Raw genomic sequence first — 16,977 nt, forward strand, 5'->3', positions numbered from 1 at the left:
GAACAGAAGCGTTGCAACCTCTCAATAGAACAACAGTCGGCAAGCAAGCCAAATCCCCGACGAACGGAACAAACAATGGCTCTTCAGAACCTAAAACGAAATCCCCTGTGAGACCCCTTACCAAATCCAAAACAACCGAGCAAATCAACCACGACAACCAAACAACCACCTCACCCAGGGGCGGCGGCGGAGTCGGCTCCAACCGCCCCTCCTCCATCGTGACCAGAGCAGTGCGGCCACCTCGGCCTCCGTGAGCGCGAGCAGGCATCCATTCATAGAGGGAACGGCGCCGGCGAGCTCCTGGCCGCTATATGCACGGCGACCGCCGTGACCTCCTTCTGTCGGCGGCGGAGGCAGAGCGTGACCCAGAGCAGCGCGGTCGCTTTGGCCTCCGTGAGCGCGAGCATGCCGAGGAGGAAGCCCACCAGGAACCCCGCGACAGCCATCCCGGTCAAGCTCCCGGCGGCGAAGGAGATGACGGCGGCGGGGTAGGGAGGTGTGTGTAGGGTAGGGTTTGGAGGGAGAGAGAGGGGTGAGGAGGGAGGAAGCGGGAGTGCGGGTGGAGGCGGCGGCTAGGTCATCTCCGGGGGAGCCGCTTTGATTTATATCCTTGTGTGTGAAATGACAGAAATGCCCTCGAAGGGGCAGCGTAATTACGCGCGGTGGCACGCTGTGATGAAACTATTCATTGCTTCAGCTCTCCTCTTCGATCCGACGGACGAGATCGTCCATGCCTCCTAGATAAGAGGGTCGGTTGGAATTTACGTTTCACATACCTCCTAGATAAAAATATCTATGTCAATTTGATGAGCATAATTTTTCATAAACACAAAATGCAAGAAATAGTTTTAAAAGAGAATATACCACCTCCGAATAATAAACCGGACGAGGGCCGACGGGGACCGATATCAAGACCATGCCACTATGTATAACAAACAACGCACGAGTAAGAAAATTATACAAGTAACTATATATCTAAATTACACAAACATGTTTTTTATAGAAAATATAAGAACAAGAGGCTCACCACGGTGGTGCTGGCGACGGGACGGTGCGGGCGATCGACGGTGGTTAGGACGGGGACGGGAAGACCCTAAGTAAACCACACCTACATATGGAAACTAAGAGTTAATTTGAGTTCAAATTGCATATAAATCAAATAAACTACCACGTATAATTACTCCCAAAGTAAAACCCACAAATCACTATACTTATAGAGCATTGCAAGAGCTAATCTAGCAATGAGAGATAAAAGGACAAAGTTGCTAACCTTTGTGATCACTTGGATGGATGGGGGGCCTTCAAATCATGACAATTTTTGAGCAAAATGAAGGATGAGCTCGAGCTTTGGGAATAACGGAGAGGAGGGGAAAGGGGAAGAACAGAGTGAGCTCGATCGCGGGCTGGACGAAGGGTTTATATAGGAAAACCTTTAGTCCCGGTTCAGGACACAAACCGGGACTAAATGTGAGCTTCTAGTATAGTTTCGTGCCACGAACTGGGACTAAGGAACTGGTGGGGCCCCAGACTAGCACGAGCCTGCCACCACCCCTTTAGTCCCAGTTTGTGCCACGAACCGGTACTATAGGTTCAACATGAACCGGGACTAATGATACCTTCCCGCCTAGCCGTTGGAACTGGTCACATTAGTGCTGGTTCATTTATGAACCGGGACTAATGTCACGTAAAGTAGTTTTTCTATTAATACCCTTACTAGATGGGAAACTGTCGAGTTTGGAACTCAACAAACAGATTACCCAGTTCTTCAGTTCTTCTGAATAAAGAACTTGGCAGATATTTTGTACTGGGCAATGAGTGCCGGCACGTAGATAATTTCTACTGGCCCAAAGTTATCGAGTTTTGTGTGGCGAAACTCGGCAAAGTGGGGTGCCACGTGGCACTTCCGTTAACGGCACTTCCCGTCTAATGGTTTGGTTCACTGAGTTTTTTTATTACAAAAACTCGGCAAACATTTTTTAAATATTCATTGAGTTCGTGATAGAAAGAACTTGACAGTATTAATGATTGTCGGGTCCCATCCAGCAGAGTGCGCTGCGTCGAGTTTGGCACTCGGCGAAGATTTGGCCAATTCTAATAGTGACTACAAATAAGACAGTGGGCATGACGGTGTTATAAGGACTGAACAGAATACGTTTTAGATAGATTGGATAAATAAACATATAAGTATGGCCTTACTAAAATCCTCAAACATCCCTATAGAACGTCATCAACAAAATGCAGGAGCAATATCAAAGCATCGTCCTTTCTCATCAATATAGGTTACAACTTACAATAGTCTCTGTTACATATATTACACATTTAACAGTTTCTATGTTGACCATGACCTGTTCAACCTATTTCGATGCACCCAAGATTGGGAAGTGCTTGAGAATCCCATGAAAACACACGGGGGAAAAGAAGATAACAATGTAGACAAAGTATGATTGAAGTATAATTGGGAGGATCGAGGTAGCAAGTCTCACCCATATGAAGATTCCGAGTCTCTTGTGCAACGTATATGTGCAGATAAGGATTCGGCCGACTTCCCTATTTCTGAAGAGTAGCGTACCCGAAGTGAGAATACAAACACCAACGGCAGTGGTACCAGCTACGGGCGCCAGCACGAGGTATACCCCCAGCGCGAAGGCGGCCAGCAAGCTTCTGCTGGAATTCCACATCCAGCCTAAGGAGTCATTGAAGTAATTGTTTCTGATCTTCCAGTCAACCGTGGCCATACCTGAGTACATGAGACTGAACGTGGCAAGCATGGAGCAGATGAATGCTACCGCGACAGCATACATGAACGCGTCAAAAGCATAAGAACCAGCGAGCGTCGGCGTGCCACCATTTTTATGCTCACTGGCTATATAACCTCCAGGCATGGTGACAGCTGCAGCAAATGCCATGGTTGCAACTAGTACAGAGCCAATACCAGTCATCTGGGCCGCCTCTGTCATTTTCTTCGACTCTTTGCTCTCATCTAGCTTAAGAATGTGCTTTTCCTGGAAGTGATCGCGCCTGTCATTGCCGTTGCGAGCATTGGCTTTTACCAGGGACCAAAGTATCCACATCCGAGCATTCTGAAGAAACCAATATGAACAAAGAGTAAAGTCATTAATAAGCTACAAGAACGTTTCTATATTTAGGTACAGAGGTAGTAGCTTGTAACTTGAGAGAAAGAGATAGATAGCATCATAGCAACACAAAATCAAGCTAAAATTTTTTGGTTACCGTCTTGTAGTAAAGCCCTGCTGGAATAGTGCTCCTTGAGAGGTCAGCTGGAGTTTGGCCCTTGTCGTTTGCCATATTCAAGGATACATGCCTATTCCGTAACAGATCACGGAATATCCTTAGCACCCCAACCTGGACAGCTAGGTGCAGCGCTGTGTTGCCGCCGTTGTCCTGCATATTCAGGATAGACTCGAACCTTTGGTCCTTAGTGGCGTAGTCCACTATGTTTTCCCTCCTCATGTTGATGGCGACGTGGAGAAACGTTCGCCCACGGGCGTCACGCAGACCGGCGCACTCTGGGCACTTGTCAAGAATGAGAGCCACAACCCCAAGTTTTCCCATCGACGCGGCAATGTGTATAGGGTACTGCCCCCTATTGTCTGGCCGGCATGCTGAACACTGGTCAGCATCAAGTAGCAGATGTATCGGCGTAGGATTGTCCACGGGCCGCCGAAATAGGAATCGAGTGACGAAACTGCTCGCTTCTTCCATCTCCCTGCCTTCCGCCGAGGCAGCAAAATGGAGCGGTGTGCTCCCAGATTCGTCTGCATGTCCAATGATCGCATTGTTTCCCTCCTTGTTGCTCCATTCCAGTATCTTCTGTGTCATTTCTACAAGTACAGAGCACAGACGTTATCGGATATTGTGGTCTGATGGTCAGTTCTCTAGAATTCCGGATACACACATTTTGTGCCATCGGCACATCCTTTTCCTGCCTCCCAAGTTGTTGCTGCTTATTTAGACAACATGTACTTTTTTTTTACGGTTTTCCCCAATCGTTGATTCCTGGTAGCGACACGTGTTTAGAGTTGACGCTATCATAACTACATCGAAAAATATCTTTATGGTTTGTATCTAAACCACATAAGATCTTAACAATTTTACTTAGACATATCGTAACACATAATATTCAATAGATGCCTCTTAATTTGATCTAGCCATTTATGTTGGTTAAATGAAAACAATATCATTTTATTGCCATGAAAATCATCTCATAATTTCGTCACAATTAATTTTAATTCCTAACATATCCATCTGAAATTGCATCCTCAAACCCCACAAAATATTACAGATTTTGTGGAATACAAATATGAGTTCACCATATACCCCGCAAAAAAAATTATACATGCATGCTAACATGAGTAATTACGGATTGAATGACCAAGTACATGTCATATTGTTTTAATGATTGATGAGGTAACTCATTTGTGTTTTTGAGTAGGAATAGTTCAAACTTAATTTTAAGTTTTGATATATTGATGGATACCATTGTTTCCTGTTAGACGTAATAGAACAAAACAAGCATTTTTCCTGTAATTCTAACTCCTATATTTATATATTGGAAACACTTAAAATATATAAGTAACTAAACTCTAAAATACTAGGCCATGAAATGAAATGAATATGTTGCACTACGTGGATATGTACACACATCTAACATTTGGAAATATATATATGAAATTCAATTGTTTATTTTTAGGTTGCTCACCAACATATGCTATGCCGTATACACCTTCTATAAAATACTAAAGTATCACTATATACTAATCACCGTTCCATATTATAGTGAGTATAGATATATTTTTAAGCCAAGCTTCCTAAACTTTGACTAATTAGTTTGTAGAGAAAAGTATATGTAAAGAGTAACTGTACATTTGTCTACTCTCTCTGGTCCGAATTAATTGTCGCGGCTCTAATACAACTACTAAAGTAGTACTAGAGTTGCGACAGTAGCTGTAGTTGGATCAAAGGGAGTATATATTTTGCCTAACTATAAATTTCGGCTGTTGATTTTGAAAAACAATTTGCTAAAATCGGAAAAAGTTGACAGGGACCATGATGTTAGTAAAACAAAATTCTCATGTCCATGTTGTGAGTAAATGTGACCATGCCGTAGCATGCCAATTTTAATTTTTAAATGCATCGGTTCCACCCGCGCCTAGACAGGCGATATTTAAATATACACGGTTGCAACACTTGCAAGTTGAATACTCCTATGTGACATCCAAGGGGCAAAGACGTGTTTGCTGGTGCACGCACTATGTATCCTGGCATGGAGTTGACTTTGGCATACGCGCGTGTCGATCGAGGCCAGCAATGCGTCAGAGGTTAGCATGTGGATTTATCCAAAAAATAATGGATTTCACTCTGCGCTCTAAATTTTGTACGCTAGAGCACTGACAAAAAGGGAGAAAGCAAACCATATTTGAGGACAGGTTCGAGGATAAAATTATCTGAAATGGTTTTCAGTTTGATTTTGATGGGGTTCTCTTCACAGACAGAAGTTGCAAAAACAGGCCACAAGAGTAGCTAATTACCTCCATACTTGTGCGTGGGAGATCTAGCGCACATACCTCTGCCATGTAGAGAAGCCGCATGCAGGGCATTTTGCCCCGCAGGTCCTGAATAAGACAGCTCCGGGTCCTTGGAGTGCAGCAGGTCCACAATGCGGTCGTGTCCCAACGAGATGGCCAGGTACAACGCCGAGGTGCCGTCCCCGGGGAACCGGGCCAGCAACGGGCATGTTGACATCAACTCGCAAACGAGCTCCTCGTCGGCAATCCTGACGGCGTCATGCAACACCGTCTCCCGGCGTCCGTTGAGTCTCGTCAGGACGTCCTTGGCCCTCTCGTCTCCGCCTTGCTCATGGCCTGCCAGAGCAATCAGACGAGAGACGACCGCTCCGTGCCCTGCCCTGGCAGCACAATGCAGCGGCGTGTCTCCATTGTTGTTGGGGCCGTCCAGGAGGTGCTTGGCCTCCTGGTAGATCAAGCCCGCGCACTTCACGAAAGCCGGGCCATCCCCGGAGGCAGCGACCACATGCAGAGCGGAGTCCCCCTGAAAGGTCACTCCGCCGGCTAGGAGGGGCGGCGACGACGAGGGCAGAGGCTGATCTGCCACCGCCACCGCCACCGCCCTAGTGGACTGCGGCAGCAAAGCCGGTGTGCCACTTGCAGGCGCACTGTCACGAACCTCGACAACGATCTGTTCTGCCGTCGCCGCCACAGCTCCATTTTCTCGGTGCAGAAGAATCTTCAGCCCCTCATAGTCTCCGCGGCGCGCGGCTCTGAGCAGCTCGGGGTGAATCACCACCGTGGGCCGGGAAGCTACGATGCCCTCAACTGGGGCGGAAGTGGGATCCCGAGGATGAGCTGAGCTCGACGCCATGACTCTTATGGTCTTATCGCAATTATGTGCGTGGCTACCTAGCAGCTAGCCCAATTACTGCTAGTACTACTTGTATAGATGATGCGACCACGGCGCAAATATAAGCCACTCCACCCCTTGGTACTCCGCCAACCGTTTACTATTGTTTTCACCATTCCCCTTGTCTTGGCAGACTAAAATTACTAGCAACACCCACTGCCCTCCCCTTCTGTCCCTCCTTGAGGGGCACGGACATCTAGCTAAGATGAAAACAGAGCGAAAACGAACGAAACTGCATGCTATCACATTTGTTTTCATATTATTATTATTATTTTTAAAGAGAAAACAAATAAAGAAACCCCCGAAACAAATATGGAAACAAATACTACAGGTAACGAAAATAGAGCAAACATGACACGAACCCGGAGGCAGAAGCGGAGCATTCACCGGAACTAAAAACCCTTGAACCATAGACAAAAAACCAAGGAAACCAACAAAGTTGTTCAGTTGATATGGTGATTACAAAATATGAAGATATATTATTGCTAAGTTATCAAACATATCAGCAGTGGCGGCGTGCTTGATTAGGGATTAGGGATTAGGGATTTTGCTTGCGTGCAGAAGTTGGCACATATGGACCATTCTGCTCATTGTGTGTAGGGCCTAATTGTTTGTCCGTTGTGCTAGAAAACAACCATGTGCTCATATTAAAAATGTTAAGTTCTGTATTAACGGCCGTTTCTATTTCTGCTTCCGCACAAAAGATATTCTATTTTCATTTTCGTTTTCCAAACTTTGGTTTTCCCTCTCTGTTTTGGTTATTCTGTCGGAAAAGCGGAAACTTTCTGCTCTGCTGGGTGACAAAGTTGTGTGGGCCTTCTCTCTTTTAAGATAGGCCGACACAGTTTCTGTGCTTGTTACGAGCTACGATGCACATCCGCCTCCATGATCCAACTCAGCCTCATCCATCAAGATGGCCTTCGGATGCCAGCTCCGTATGTGCCTACATAGCCATCGAAGCTGATGGAGCTCATGTGTTACCGCGATCTGGTGTTAGTTGACACTAGCGCGGTTAGGCATTTAAACTTTAAACTAATCCATTAACAAAAAATGTCTTCAACCCCAATGATAGAAAAATCTCTAGAAAAGAAAACTTGCAACACTAACACACCGCCACATAGCCCAATGTATATTGATAAAGTATTTTTTTATTCAGTTCTAATCCTTTATTTCTCAATAATTACAATTAACAAGATATTTTTTCTATCCACGTCCATCATACTATTTTCAGCAAGTCGTGCATGTTAATCGTAGGTTATATATTTTTAGTAATCTATTGATGCAACTATGCTACATCAGCAAGTCATGCATATAAGTCATAACTTCCAATTTTGGAATTAGTTTTTTTATTGCCATCAACACGGTGTCGTGCTGGACGCTCGGAGCATACTATGTAGTTTAGGCTTCACATCTTTATTAGAAAATGGCATTTTGTTAGCTTCAGTCCTATTTTTGTATACATCATTTGTTACATGTTTATATGTGTTACTATTTTTAAAATGTACATGAGAACAATCTTACATTATTCTTTAAATTAGTTTATATAATTTTCAGCACTCTATTTATGCATTTCTTTTAACAAAAATTCGACAACAACAGACAAAATATATCATCTAGTTCCCATAGGTAGCAGCATGGGCACACATTGCAAGTCCCCCAAAAATGTCTTCTTGGAGGACTACACAGCAACGAACCAACAACAATATTAGTTTGATTTTGTGATGGAGGCCGGCCAGCAGCCATCGCATAATCTTTAGCCCGTCAAGTAAGGCCGCCCTCTTTGGGTCTTTGCAAGTTGTACTCCCTCCATAAAGAAACATAAGAGTGTTTAGATCACTAAACTAGTGATCTACACGCTCTTATATTTGAGGTAGTACACATTTTTCATTGATGTTACTGTAGAGGGGCAATGACTACCTGTCGAAAAAAATGGACAATGACTAATTCAACAAGGAATGTCTTTCTCACAGAATTGACTTTTAGATTTTCATCATTGTCACAACTTTCCGTGCAGCACAAATTATAAAGTTTAATTATACAAGTATGTTTAGTAAAATTTGTACTCTACTATCATTGTTACAACTTGGAGCGGATTCATTTATGAATATGAATTGGTCAAGTCTTGTTAGTAAAATCATTACTATATAATATTTTTTTATAACTTGGATTGGGAACGTTTTAAAAAAAATCTGAAGTAGTCAAGTCTAGTTAGTAAAATAATTACTATATATACAATCATTATTACAACTTGCAGTGGAAACATTTTGTAAATCTGAATTAGTCAACTCTTGCTAGTAAAATAATTACTATATATACAATCATTATTACAACTTACAGTGGAAACATTTTGTAAATCTGAATTAGTCAAGTCTAGCTTGTTAGTAAACTTTTGTCTGTCAACCAATACCTCAGCTGAACTAAGCATCTCGATGTATGAAACGGGTAGCTAGATGGCATCTTTGCAACTGGCTGGCAAGTTGAGTTAAAACATACTGTAGGAAAATACACAGAAATTATGTCATGCATGCTGGCCGGCGGTAGTTCGGCCGTCTCCATCGTTGCCACCAAATATTAAAGTTGACTCGCTACTCTTTGCTTGTTTCTTTTGTCCATCACATCCGAGCAACCGTTGTATTTTCTTGATTTTTTTTCAAAACTATGACGTATTTTATAGCAATTTCGGAAACTATAGCACAGAATGAAAAAAATGCAAAACTATGACCCTGTCGGCCACGTGCAGGCCGAAAAGGTAGTTTTCGGCCAACTGTTGGCCGAAGTAGGGTTTTCGGCCTTGCCATAGCCGAAAAGTGGTTGAGCTGGCCGAAATGGCTGTTTTCGGCTGCTGTTTGGCCGAAAAGGTCTTTTTGGTTAAATGTAGGCCGAAAAGTATTTTTTGGTCTAATCTAGGCCGAAAAGTAGTTTTTGGTCAAGTGTAGGCCGAAAAGTCCCTTGGGCCCACCTTTTCGTTATCTGTTGGCCAATGTATTTTCCCGCCAACCCCTTCCCGCCAACTCTTTCCAGCCAACCCTTTCCTGCCACCCGTTTCCCGCCAACCCCTTCCCGTCATACCGTAGTCGTTCTTTCCCGCCATTTTCTCCTCTGTACCTATAAAAACCCCTTCAGGCGGAAGTGGATAAGTATTCCATTTTATTGTAGTCGAGATGTCCCATTATCCATTCGATCGTAGTTTTCACCCTGGGATGAGCAGGACTCTTCTGATTCTAATTACCGATTTCAGGATGGACAATAGGATAGTTCCATGGGATAAACTCACCAGTAGTGACACCATAATGAATGAGTTGGCTCACCAATTACGTAGGTCTGGGTGACCTGAAAGGACCTATGAGGAGGTACGTAAAGAACTTCTTAGGTTGCATGAAAGGTGAAAGAAGGTGGTGGTGCCGAAGAGTGAAACTTTTAGAAGGCTTTCAGCAAATAATCCATTTTTATGGATTGAGGAGAGAGAGGACGAAGATGATATCTTCATGCCACCGCTCCCGGGTTCTGCATCGTCCAAGGGCAAGAGTTCTTCATCGTCCAAGGGCAAGAGTTCTGCATCCTCGAAGGGCAATAGTTCTGCATCGACGGATGGAAAAAGGACCGCATCGTCGAAGGGCAAGAGGGCTGCATCAACGGAGGATGACGATGATGACTTCATGTAGTATGTAAGATGTATTCCAGTTGTACCGTTTCATTCAGATGTACTTGCATTATTAGTTTGTAATGTATTATTGTAGGGCATTATGTTCTATCTGAATTTCATTTTGTAGCATGTAAGATGTATTGCACCAGTTCAGCCGCACCGTTTAATTCAGATGTACTTGTATCTTAATTATCGGTTGTAGTCTCTTTGGAAATGTAACTGGAATAAGAATGCGAATTAATTGTAATATGTCTCTCGCATACTCAAACAATATATGTCTCCTGATACATGAACATGAAGAATGTCTCATACATAAATACTGACTCACAGCTGCAAATAGTCTGAAAGTAACATAGATAATGACTCATACATAGATAACCATATCACTGCGGGGGACGACGACGAGTCTGGGTCTTCCTCGGGCGAGGACCAGAAGGCGATAAGCGCTTTGGCGGTGGACGAGGCTCGTGATAACCACGACCATAGTTAACCTCGTCTGTCACGGTTTGTGTCTCTTGCGTCGGTGGTGGTGGTGGAGTGTGAAACACTATGTGCGAGAAGTCATAAATGTTTGCAGCTTGGTCATCATCCTCGCCATCGCCCTCAAAGTGCGAAGCACCACCACTAAGCATCGATGACTGCACTGAATGCATGAACGGTTGCGACTGGTTACCGCCTGCGGTAAAGTAAAACATGTAAAACTGATACAAATGCATGAACGAAGCACCACCACTAAGTCATAAATGTAGTGAGTAGTGTTACCTAGTTCCATCTGCTGATGCCAGTAAGCGTTCCCTAGCTGTGAAGGAGGTGGTTGATGCCAGGAAGAGCTCCCTGGCTGTGAAGGAGGTGGCTGATGACAGGAAGAGCTCCCTGGCTGTGAAGGATGAGGTTCTGCACGATGCACAGAGGGTCGTGGTTCTGAATGCTGCACAGAGGGTCGTGGTACTGAATGTTGTACAGAGGGACTTGGCGGACGATGTGCTGGAGGAGGAAGTGCAACATCCGAAGACCGTCTACACGTAACAACTGCGTAAATCCCGCGTAGTTTATTCATGTCGGGACAATATTTCATCCTATGCCCATAAGCCGCGCATAACAAACATTGTCTAGTTGCTCCACCAGCTTCAGATTGGTCCATGTCGTTTCGGATGCGACGGGCCTTTCGTCTGCCCCTACTTGTTCGCCGAAGGTCTGGATGCGGGATGAATACTCTATCACCGTCGTTTACCTTGTTGAAATTACCGACGACTCTAAACCCTGTCATCTGACCTGTCCATGTGTTGAGCACTGCCTCTTTTAAATAGTATGGGGACACGAAGGAGATAGCATCCAACTTAATCCGTCCACATGCAGCCAACACACGAGAGCAAGGTAGGTGCAACAACTTCGGTTTGTTGCATGTACACTCACACGTTGGGTAAAATTCCGTTCCAATTTTTACCTCGTGTGTCTTCACCTCATGTCCAGAACCAAAACCATCGGTAGGAAGCTGAACCTCATACCTCCTTTCTTGATTCCCTATGAGTCTGACAATGTGCTTCTTTGCTTTCTCTATCTTCTTTGCCATGTATTCCATGACACGGCTACAATAAGGTGTGTTGGGATTATCTTCAATATGCTTCTTTGCTAACTCGTGCCTTTCTCTAAAATATCTCAAAGTGCCATGGAATACATCCTCCACAATAGCTGTGAGTGGCAATGCTCTATTCCCTCTCAGCACAAAGTTATACACCTCTGCAAGATTGGTTGTCATGTGGCCATACCTAGCTCCATGGGTGTCATGCAGCAAAGACCAATTCATTGGAGGCAATTTCTCTATCCACTCAGAAAAATTCTTTATTGCCCTTCCCTTCTTTCTCTTAGTATTAGGAGGGTCAATTCCTGGCAAGTCACAAAGACCTACTGGCTCCTCTAGCTCCGCGATGAGTGCTGCTAATTTAACCTGATCTTCTTCCATTTTCTTCCTCGCACGAACCTCCTTCTTAGTGAAATCATCTAGTTTTGACCAAATAAATCCGTATTTGCGCTGCTGGCTCTGCTTGCACAATTTTTTGAACAAGTTCATCAACCGCTTGTTCTTGAACTGTGAGAAAAAATTAGCCCCTAGATGGCGCATGCATCACCGGCTCTGCAAGTCCCTCCAAGGTGTTGGTTCGTCAACTGTTGGATTACGTAGTGTCTTCATGGCCTTCAATATACCAGCATGTCTGTCATGAATGACACACACGTTTGCTCGGTCCTTCACGATGGCAATTTTCACTTGCTGGAAGAACCATACCCAGCTGGGAAAGTTCTCACCCTCCACAAATGCCATGGAAAGTGGGATGATTTGATTGTTCCCGTCCACACCAATAGCAGTCAGGATTTGCCCTCTATACTGACTGGTCAGGAATGTACCCTCCACAAACATAATAGGAGGACAATGCCGGAAAGCTTCCATGCACATAGAGAAAGAGAAGAACACTCGTTTCAACACCTTGAAATCTGGTATACTCAACAACCTCATGTGATGTACCTTCACATAAGTGTCGGGATTCCTTTCCTTCAGGCAGCCAAGGAGACGGACAACATTATCATATGAGTCGAAAAAGGTCCCAAACCTTTCCTCCATAGCCTTCTGTTTAGCCCTCCAAGCCTTCCCATAAGGAATGACATAATTCCATCTGACCTTCACTGTTGTGTGGATGTGTTTTGCTTCCATATCTTTCTACTCTACTATCTCAGTATACATGAGTTGCGCAATGAGAGTTGAAGTTAGGTTCGGATGCTTCACCAGTAGGTTCTTCCTCACACAAGTATGTGGGACGACATTGGTGACAACCCAGTGGATGTCATACTTCGGCACGTGCCCGTGCACCTTCCCAGGACAACCTGTTTCAACACATTTCACGGTATAGTTTGTTGGACTTGATATGTGTGTCCGGAAAACCCTCTGCGTACACATAGCCCACTTTATCACCGCGTACTTCAATTTTTTCTTTGTATCAAACATAGACCCTATCTGTACTTGGTTCAGATTATACTGCCATGGAGTCTCATGGCCATCGTTGACCGTAAGGCCGGTGGATATGTCCTGATCCCATGAAGAAGGAATCGGTACCTCCACTTCATCCTCAGAATTTTCAGAATCCAGTTCCTCCGTCAATCCATCCTCGTCCTCCTCCTCCATCACCCTCTGCATTTCATCCCCTTCCTCATCCCCATCAGCAAAACCAGAACCAGCTAATATTATCAGCTGGCTACTCTGCCCAGTATCAGGACCACAAACATTGTGTGGCACGTACCCAGACTCTTTCTCGGGTTGGCTAGCATCCACATCTTCTGGTTGTGACCCAGATAAAACAATCTCATTAGCCACTTCACTACCTTGGCTGGGTTCATACCCCCTGTGGAGTTCTACGGTATTCTCCTCCTTCGGCACAGGTTGCACAAGTGCATATGGGTGTGGATTCTTCGGTCTTGGCAGCGCCTTAACAGGGACAACCAATGCTGGCTCCTATCTACCGGCATCAACTCCCACTTGACATTTTTACAGGATTTGGTCCACAATGCCTGAATACTGATGGAACATACTTCGGGATTCAGCCCGAAACTAGTTGTCAACCAGTACTTCAACTGTCAAATGTCCACTGTCCGGGTCTGCTAGTGTCATGACGCCATTTTTAAACTCGCTAAGATCAACCCCAAACTCATTATATCGAACATTACCAGCGCTGTAGTAAACAGTCAGATTTACTGATTCAGACATTTTCACCTGTCAGACATTGTCATCTTCTCATTAATCACAACGAACACTAATATTACCCGCTACACGAACTATGCACTAAAATGCCGACACAAATATATTAACACTATAATTCGCAATATGACTTATATACACTAATATTACCCGCTACAAAAATGCCAACACAAATATATTAACACTAAAATTAGCAATATGATTACATGGTTATACCTTCGAAGCGTGTGTCCTCTCTTCGACTCAGCGGCACCGGCCACCTCGCGAAGTACTTGCACCACCGGACAACGACACCGCCGCCCCCTCGACGACTGGAGGTTCAACTCCGGTGACCCCCCAAGCAGCACCTCCTCCTGCATAGCTGCTGCTCCTCGTCACCACCACCTACTGCCCAACCCCACGTCCTCCTCCCCACCATGGCTCCTCCTCCCCACCATGGCTACTTCTCCCAAAATGCATCAAAAACTATCCCATAGTAAAAAAACACCATAGGCCGTCGGAGTTTGCTACGATCTACCGATTCTGTGGCTTGGATGTGAAAATGGGTGGCAAATGGAGGAGATCAGAGTGGGGTGGCGACCTATAGAGAAGAACGAGAGAGAGAAAGGAGAGAAAGAAGAACAGCAGCGACAGGAGGAAGAAGTCGGGCGCTCGGTCTTATCCAGCCATTTCGGCCTACAGGTGGCCGAAGTACTCTTCGGCCTGGGCTTGGCCGAAAACGGCCCTTTTCGGCCACCAGCTGGCCGAAGCTACTATTTTCGGCCGGGCCACCACCGACAGCAAGTCTTCGGCCCACCACAGCCCGTTTTCGGTCAACCGCAGCCGGACGTCCTCTCTTCGGCCAAAGGCTGGCCGAAAAGTCCCTTTTCAGCCCAAACGAGGCCGACATGGTTATACTCTGACTTTTTTCAATTCTCTCCTGTAGTTTCCGAATTTGCTTCAAAAAATGTGATAGTTTTGAAAAAAAATCTATTTTCTTTTGCTGCAGTTGTATATGGATAAGTACGTGTTTTCATGCACAAGTCTTCCTTGTGATTGTTTGATTGCTCTAATAATTAATTTCATGTAAATACATTGTATAGTTGCTCATAATTGTGCAAGTACATGTGATTAAATTACATGGAAAGTTGGAAACTGTTAAGAATACGCCTCCGCTATCTATGCTTGTTTGGCTGGTAGAGCTATATACTAGATCGGAAACGCAGCTTGGCGCGAGGGTGTCGGTCACAACAATATGGCCAAGCAGGTAATACCCAATTTAGTAGAAAGCCAAGTCTAGCATATGTATTCAAACAGGTTAACAAAGTAAAAGGAAGAAGAAACATTCACACATAATAGGAGCAAAACATCACCGAGTTCAACATCAACATGAGAATATACAAGGTAGCATTCAGTTTAGAGTGTTCATGACACCACGAAAGGTAACCACTTGACATTAAGTTCGATATTAAGAGCTTGAACATGGGAGACGAAGTACCAAGAGCAGGAACAAAATAAAAAGGGAAAAACTACATAGCCATAGCTATTAGGCTTACTAATAAGTTTCTTCATTCGGACACCTTGTCGATAAACTTCATAGCCGACATGTCACATTAACCTGATGCAAGAAATCCATTAGATAATACATGGCATGGAATGATTTATGTGTAGACATTGCACTTGCACTTTTGTACTTTGGCCTTCTAAAGCTTATGGATAGTGAGCGATGGTTTCCCCGTTTCAATTTCGAAAGCGAAGACACATACATGATACTCTCTGGTCTAGCAGTTTTGACAAAGTGTGACTAATTGTTTGTTATCATTGGTATCTTGTCCATTCCCATCATCACCCGGACCTGTCTCGTAACATGTAACATCTACAGTGCTGAGACTAACCATCATGGCCTCGACCAGTTCATTGAGATGGCCCTTTACATGCAGTTTTGTGAAGCAACGGGAGAAAAGTAATGCAAAAAGAAACTTGCACTGGTCACAGCTGGGTACTACGATAATCTACTTGTAAAGTACTAGGGTATTGAAGGTCCATTTCATTTTGTGTCCAGGAGTGATGAATGTCTTGTTCATCTCACAAAGATAATATTTGATGACAGGGATAGTTGAACCAATGTAAAGCTCAAGTCATTTGATCTCGCATGGGGAAATGTCTCATTTTCATGCATAGACACATTTATATCTGAAGATGTCGAAACTACCCAGTTGTGGTCCTGCATGTTTAGCATTTGATCTTTAACCCAAGGTTAGAAAAACATCTATAAACATGAGATATGGAGATGAGCATGTTACCCCGCGTCAATGTCCTGTCAACATAGACATGATCCATCACATGTGGTTTGAACCTTTCACTTCTTAGTGCAGCGGTGTTTCTTTTAAAATTTGATCATAGAAAAACAGAAAACTAACATCAGAGAAGACAAGGTGGTTACAAGAATATTCATTGGACTATGATAAAAGGTCAAGGCAGCAGCGATGAGACGCATACTTGTTGCTTTCACATTGTGGATAGCTCGAACGATTGGCTTTTTTGTAGGACGATGCTCTCCTTAAAAAGTTTATCATACAAGAGTCAGACAAATCTAGCATCTCGTATATCAATTATAGGAGCATGCAAAAAGGGTCAAAGAGCTAGAAACATATACAATGCAAAATCCATGTTTCAGCACGGGACAGTAATATTTGATACAGAACATGCACTTGTGAATTGGCAGGTAATATGAAGGTGTTGTTGGAGAGTACATTGGAATTTTACCTTCGCTTTCACTGACACATATCAGATCATCTTCCCTCGACCCTTTCATGATGTGGTTGTCGTCGGTGCTCTAGGAAGAACAAAGTTGTGTTAATATTAATTTTCAAAACACATATGGTGATTGGGAAAAGCAAAGGTTAAATCACATAACAGATCATGTTCAGTTAATATGGTGTCATAATCAGAAATTTTGTATACTACCATACAAACATCTTTCAAAGACCAAGGAAAAGTAATAACATCATTATCAATACTTATTTATTCACGAACACATGGTAGTAAGCAGAGCAGCTACAGATATGTCCATACACCCGATCAACAACCGGACCATGCTGAGGTGCATTAACTTTCTTTTGCCGTGGCAATACCAACGAGCAAGTAAAAAATGTTATGGGTAAGATAAAAACAT

At 44.0% G+C, this 16,977-nt stretch overlaps 1 protein-coding gene across 1 annotated transcript; it reads right to left on the reverse strand.

Annotated features, from left to right (window-relative positions):
• Window positions 1-2,292: 2,292 nt before the first annotated feature.
• Window positions 2,293-6,422, reverse strand: LOC119366805 (ankyrin repeat-containing protein At5g02620-like). Its single transcript, XM_037632519.1, has 3 exons — window positions 5,586-6,422; window positions 3,232-3,842; window positions 2,293-3,080 (listed from the first exon to the last, which is right to left on the reverse strand). The coding sequence occupies exons 1-3, from the start codon at window positions 6,397-6,399 to the stop codon at window positions 2,355-2,357; spliced, it is 2,151 nt and encodes a 716-aa protein (XP_037488416.1). The 5' UTR covers window positions 6,400-6,422; the 3' UTR covers window positions 2,293-2,354.
• Between the last annotated feature and the right edge of the window lie 10,555 nt (window positions 6,423-16,977).

This window comes from Triticum dicoccoides, chromosome 2B (genome assembly GCF_002162155.2).
Source record: "Triticum dicoccoides isolate Atlit2015 ecotype Zavitan chromosome 2B, WEW_v2.0, whole genome shotgun sequence".
In the NCBI taxonomy this organism is placed as follows: Eukaryota; Viridiplantae; Streptophyta; class Magnoliopsida; order Poales; family Poaceae; genus Triticum; species Triticum dicoccoides.

Coding starts and splice junctions, on each gene's coding strand:
- LOC119366805 (XM_037632519.1), bottom strand. CDS start 6,399: ATGGCGTCGAGCTCAGCTCATCCTCGGGATCCCACTTCCGCCCCAGTT. Junction 3,843..5,585: donor GGCTTCTCTACATGGCAGAG/GTATGTGCGCTA, acceptor CTGTACTTGTAG/AAATGACACAGAAGATACTG. Junction 3,081..3,231: donor CAGGGCTTTACTACAAGACG/GTAACCAAAAAA, acceptor TGGTTTCTTCAG/AATGCTCGGATGTGGATACT.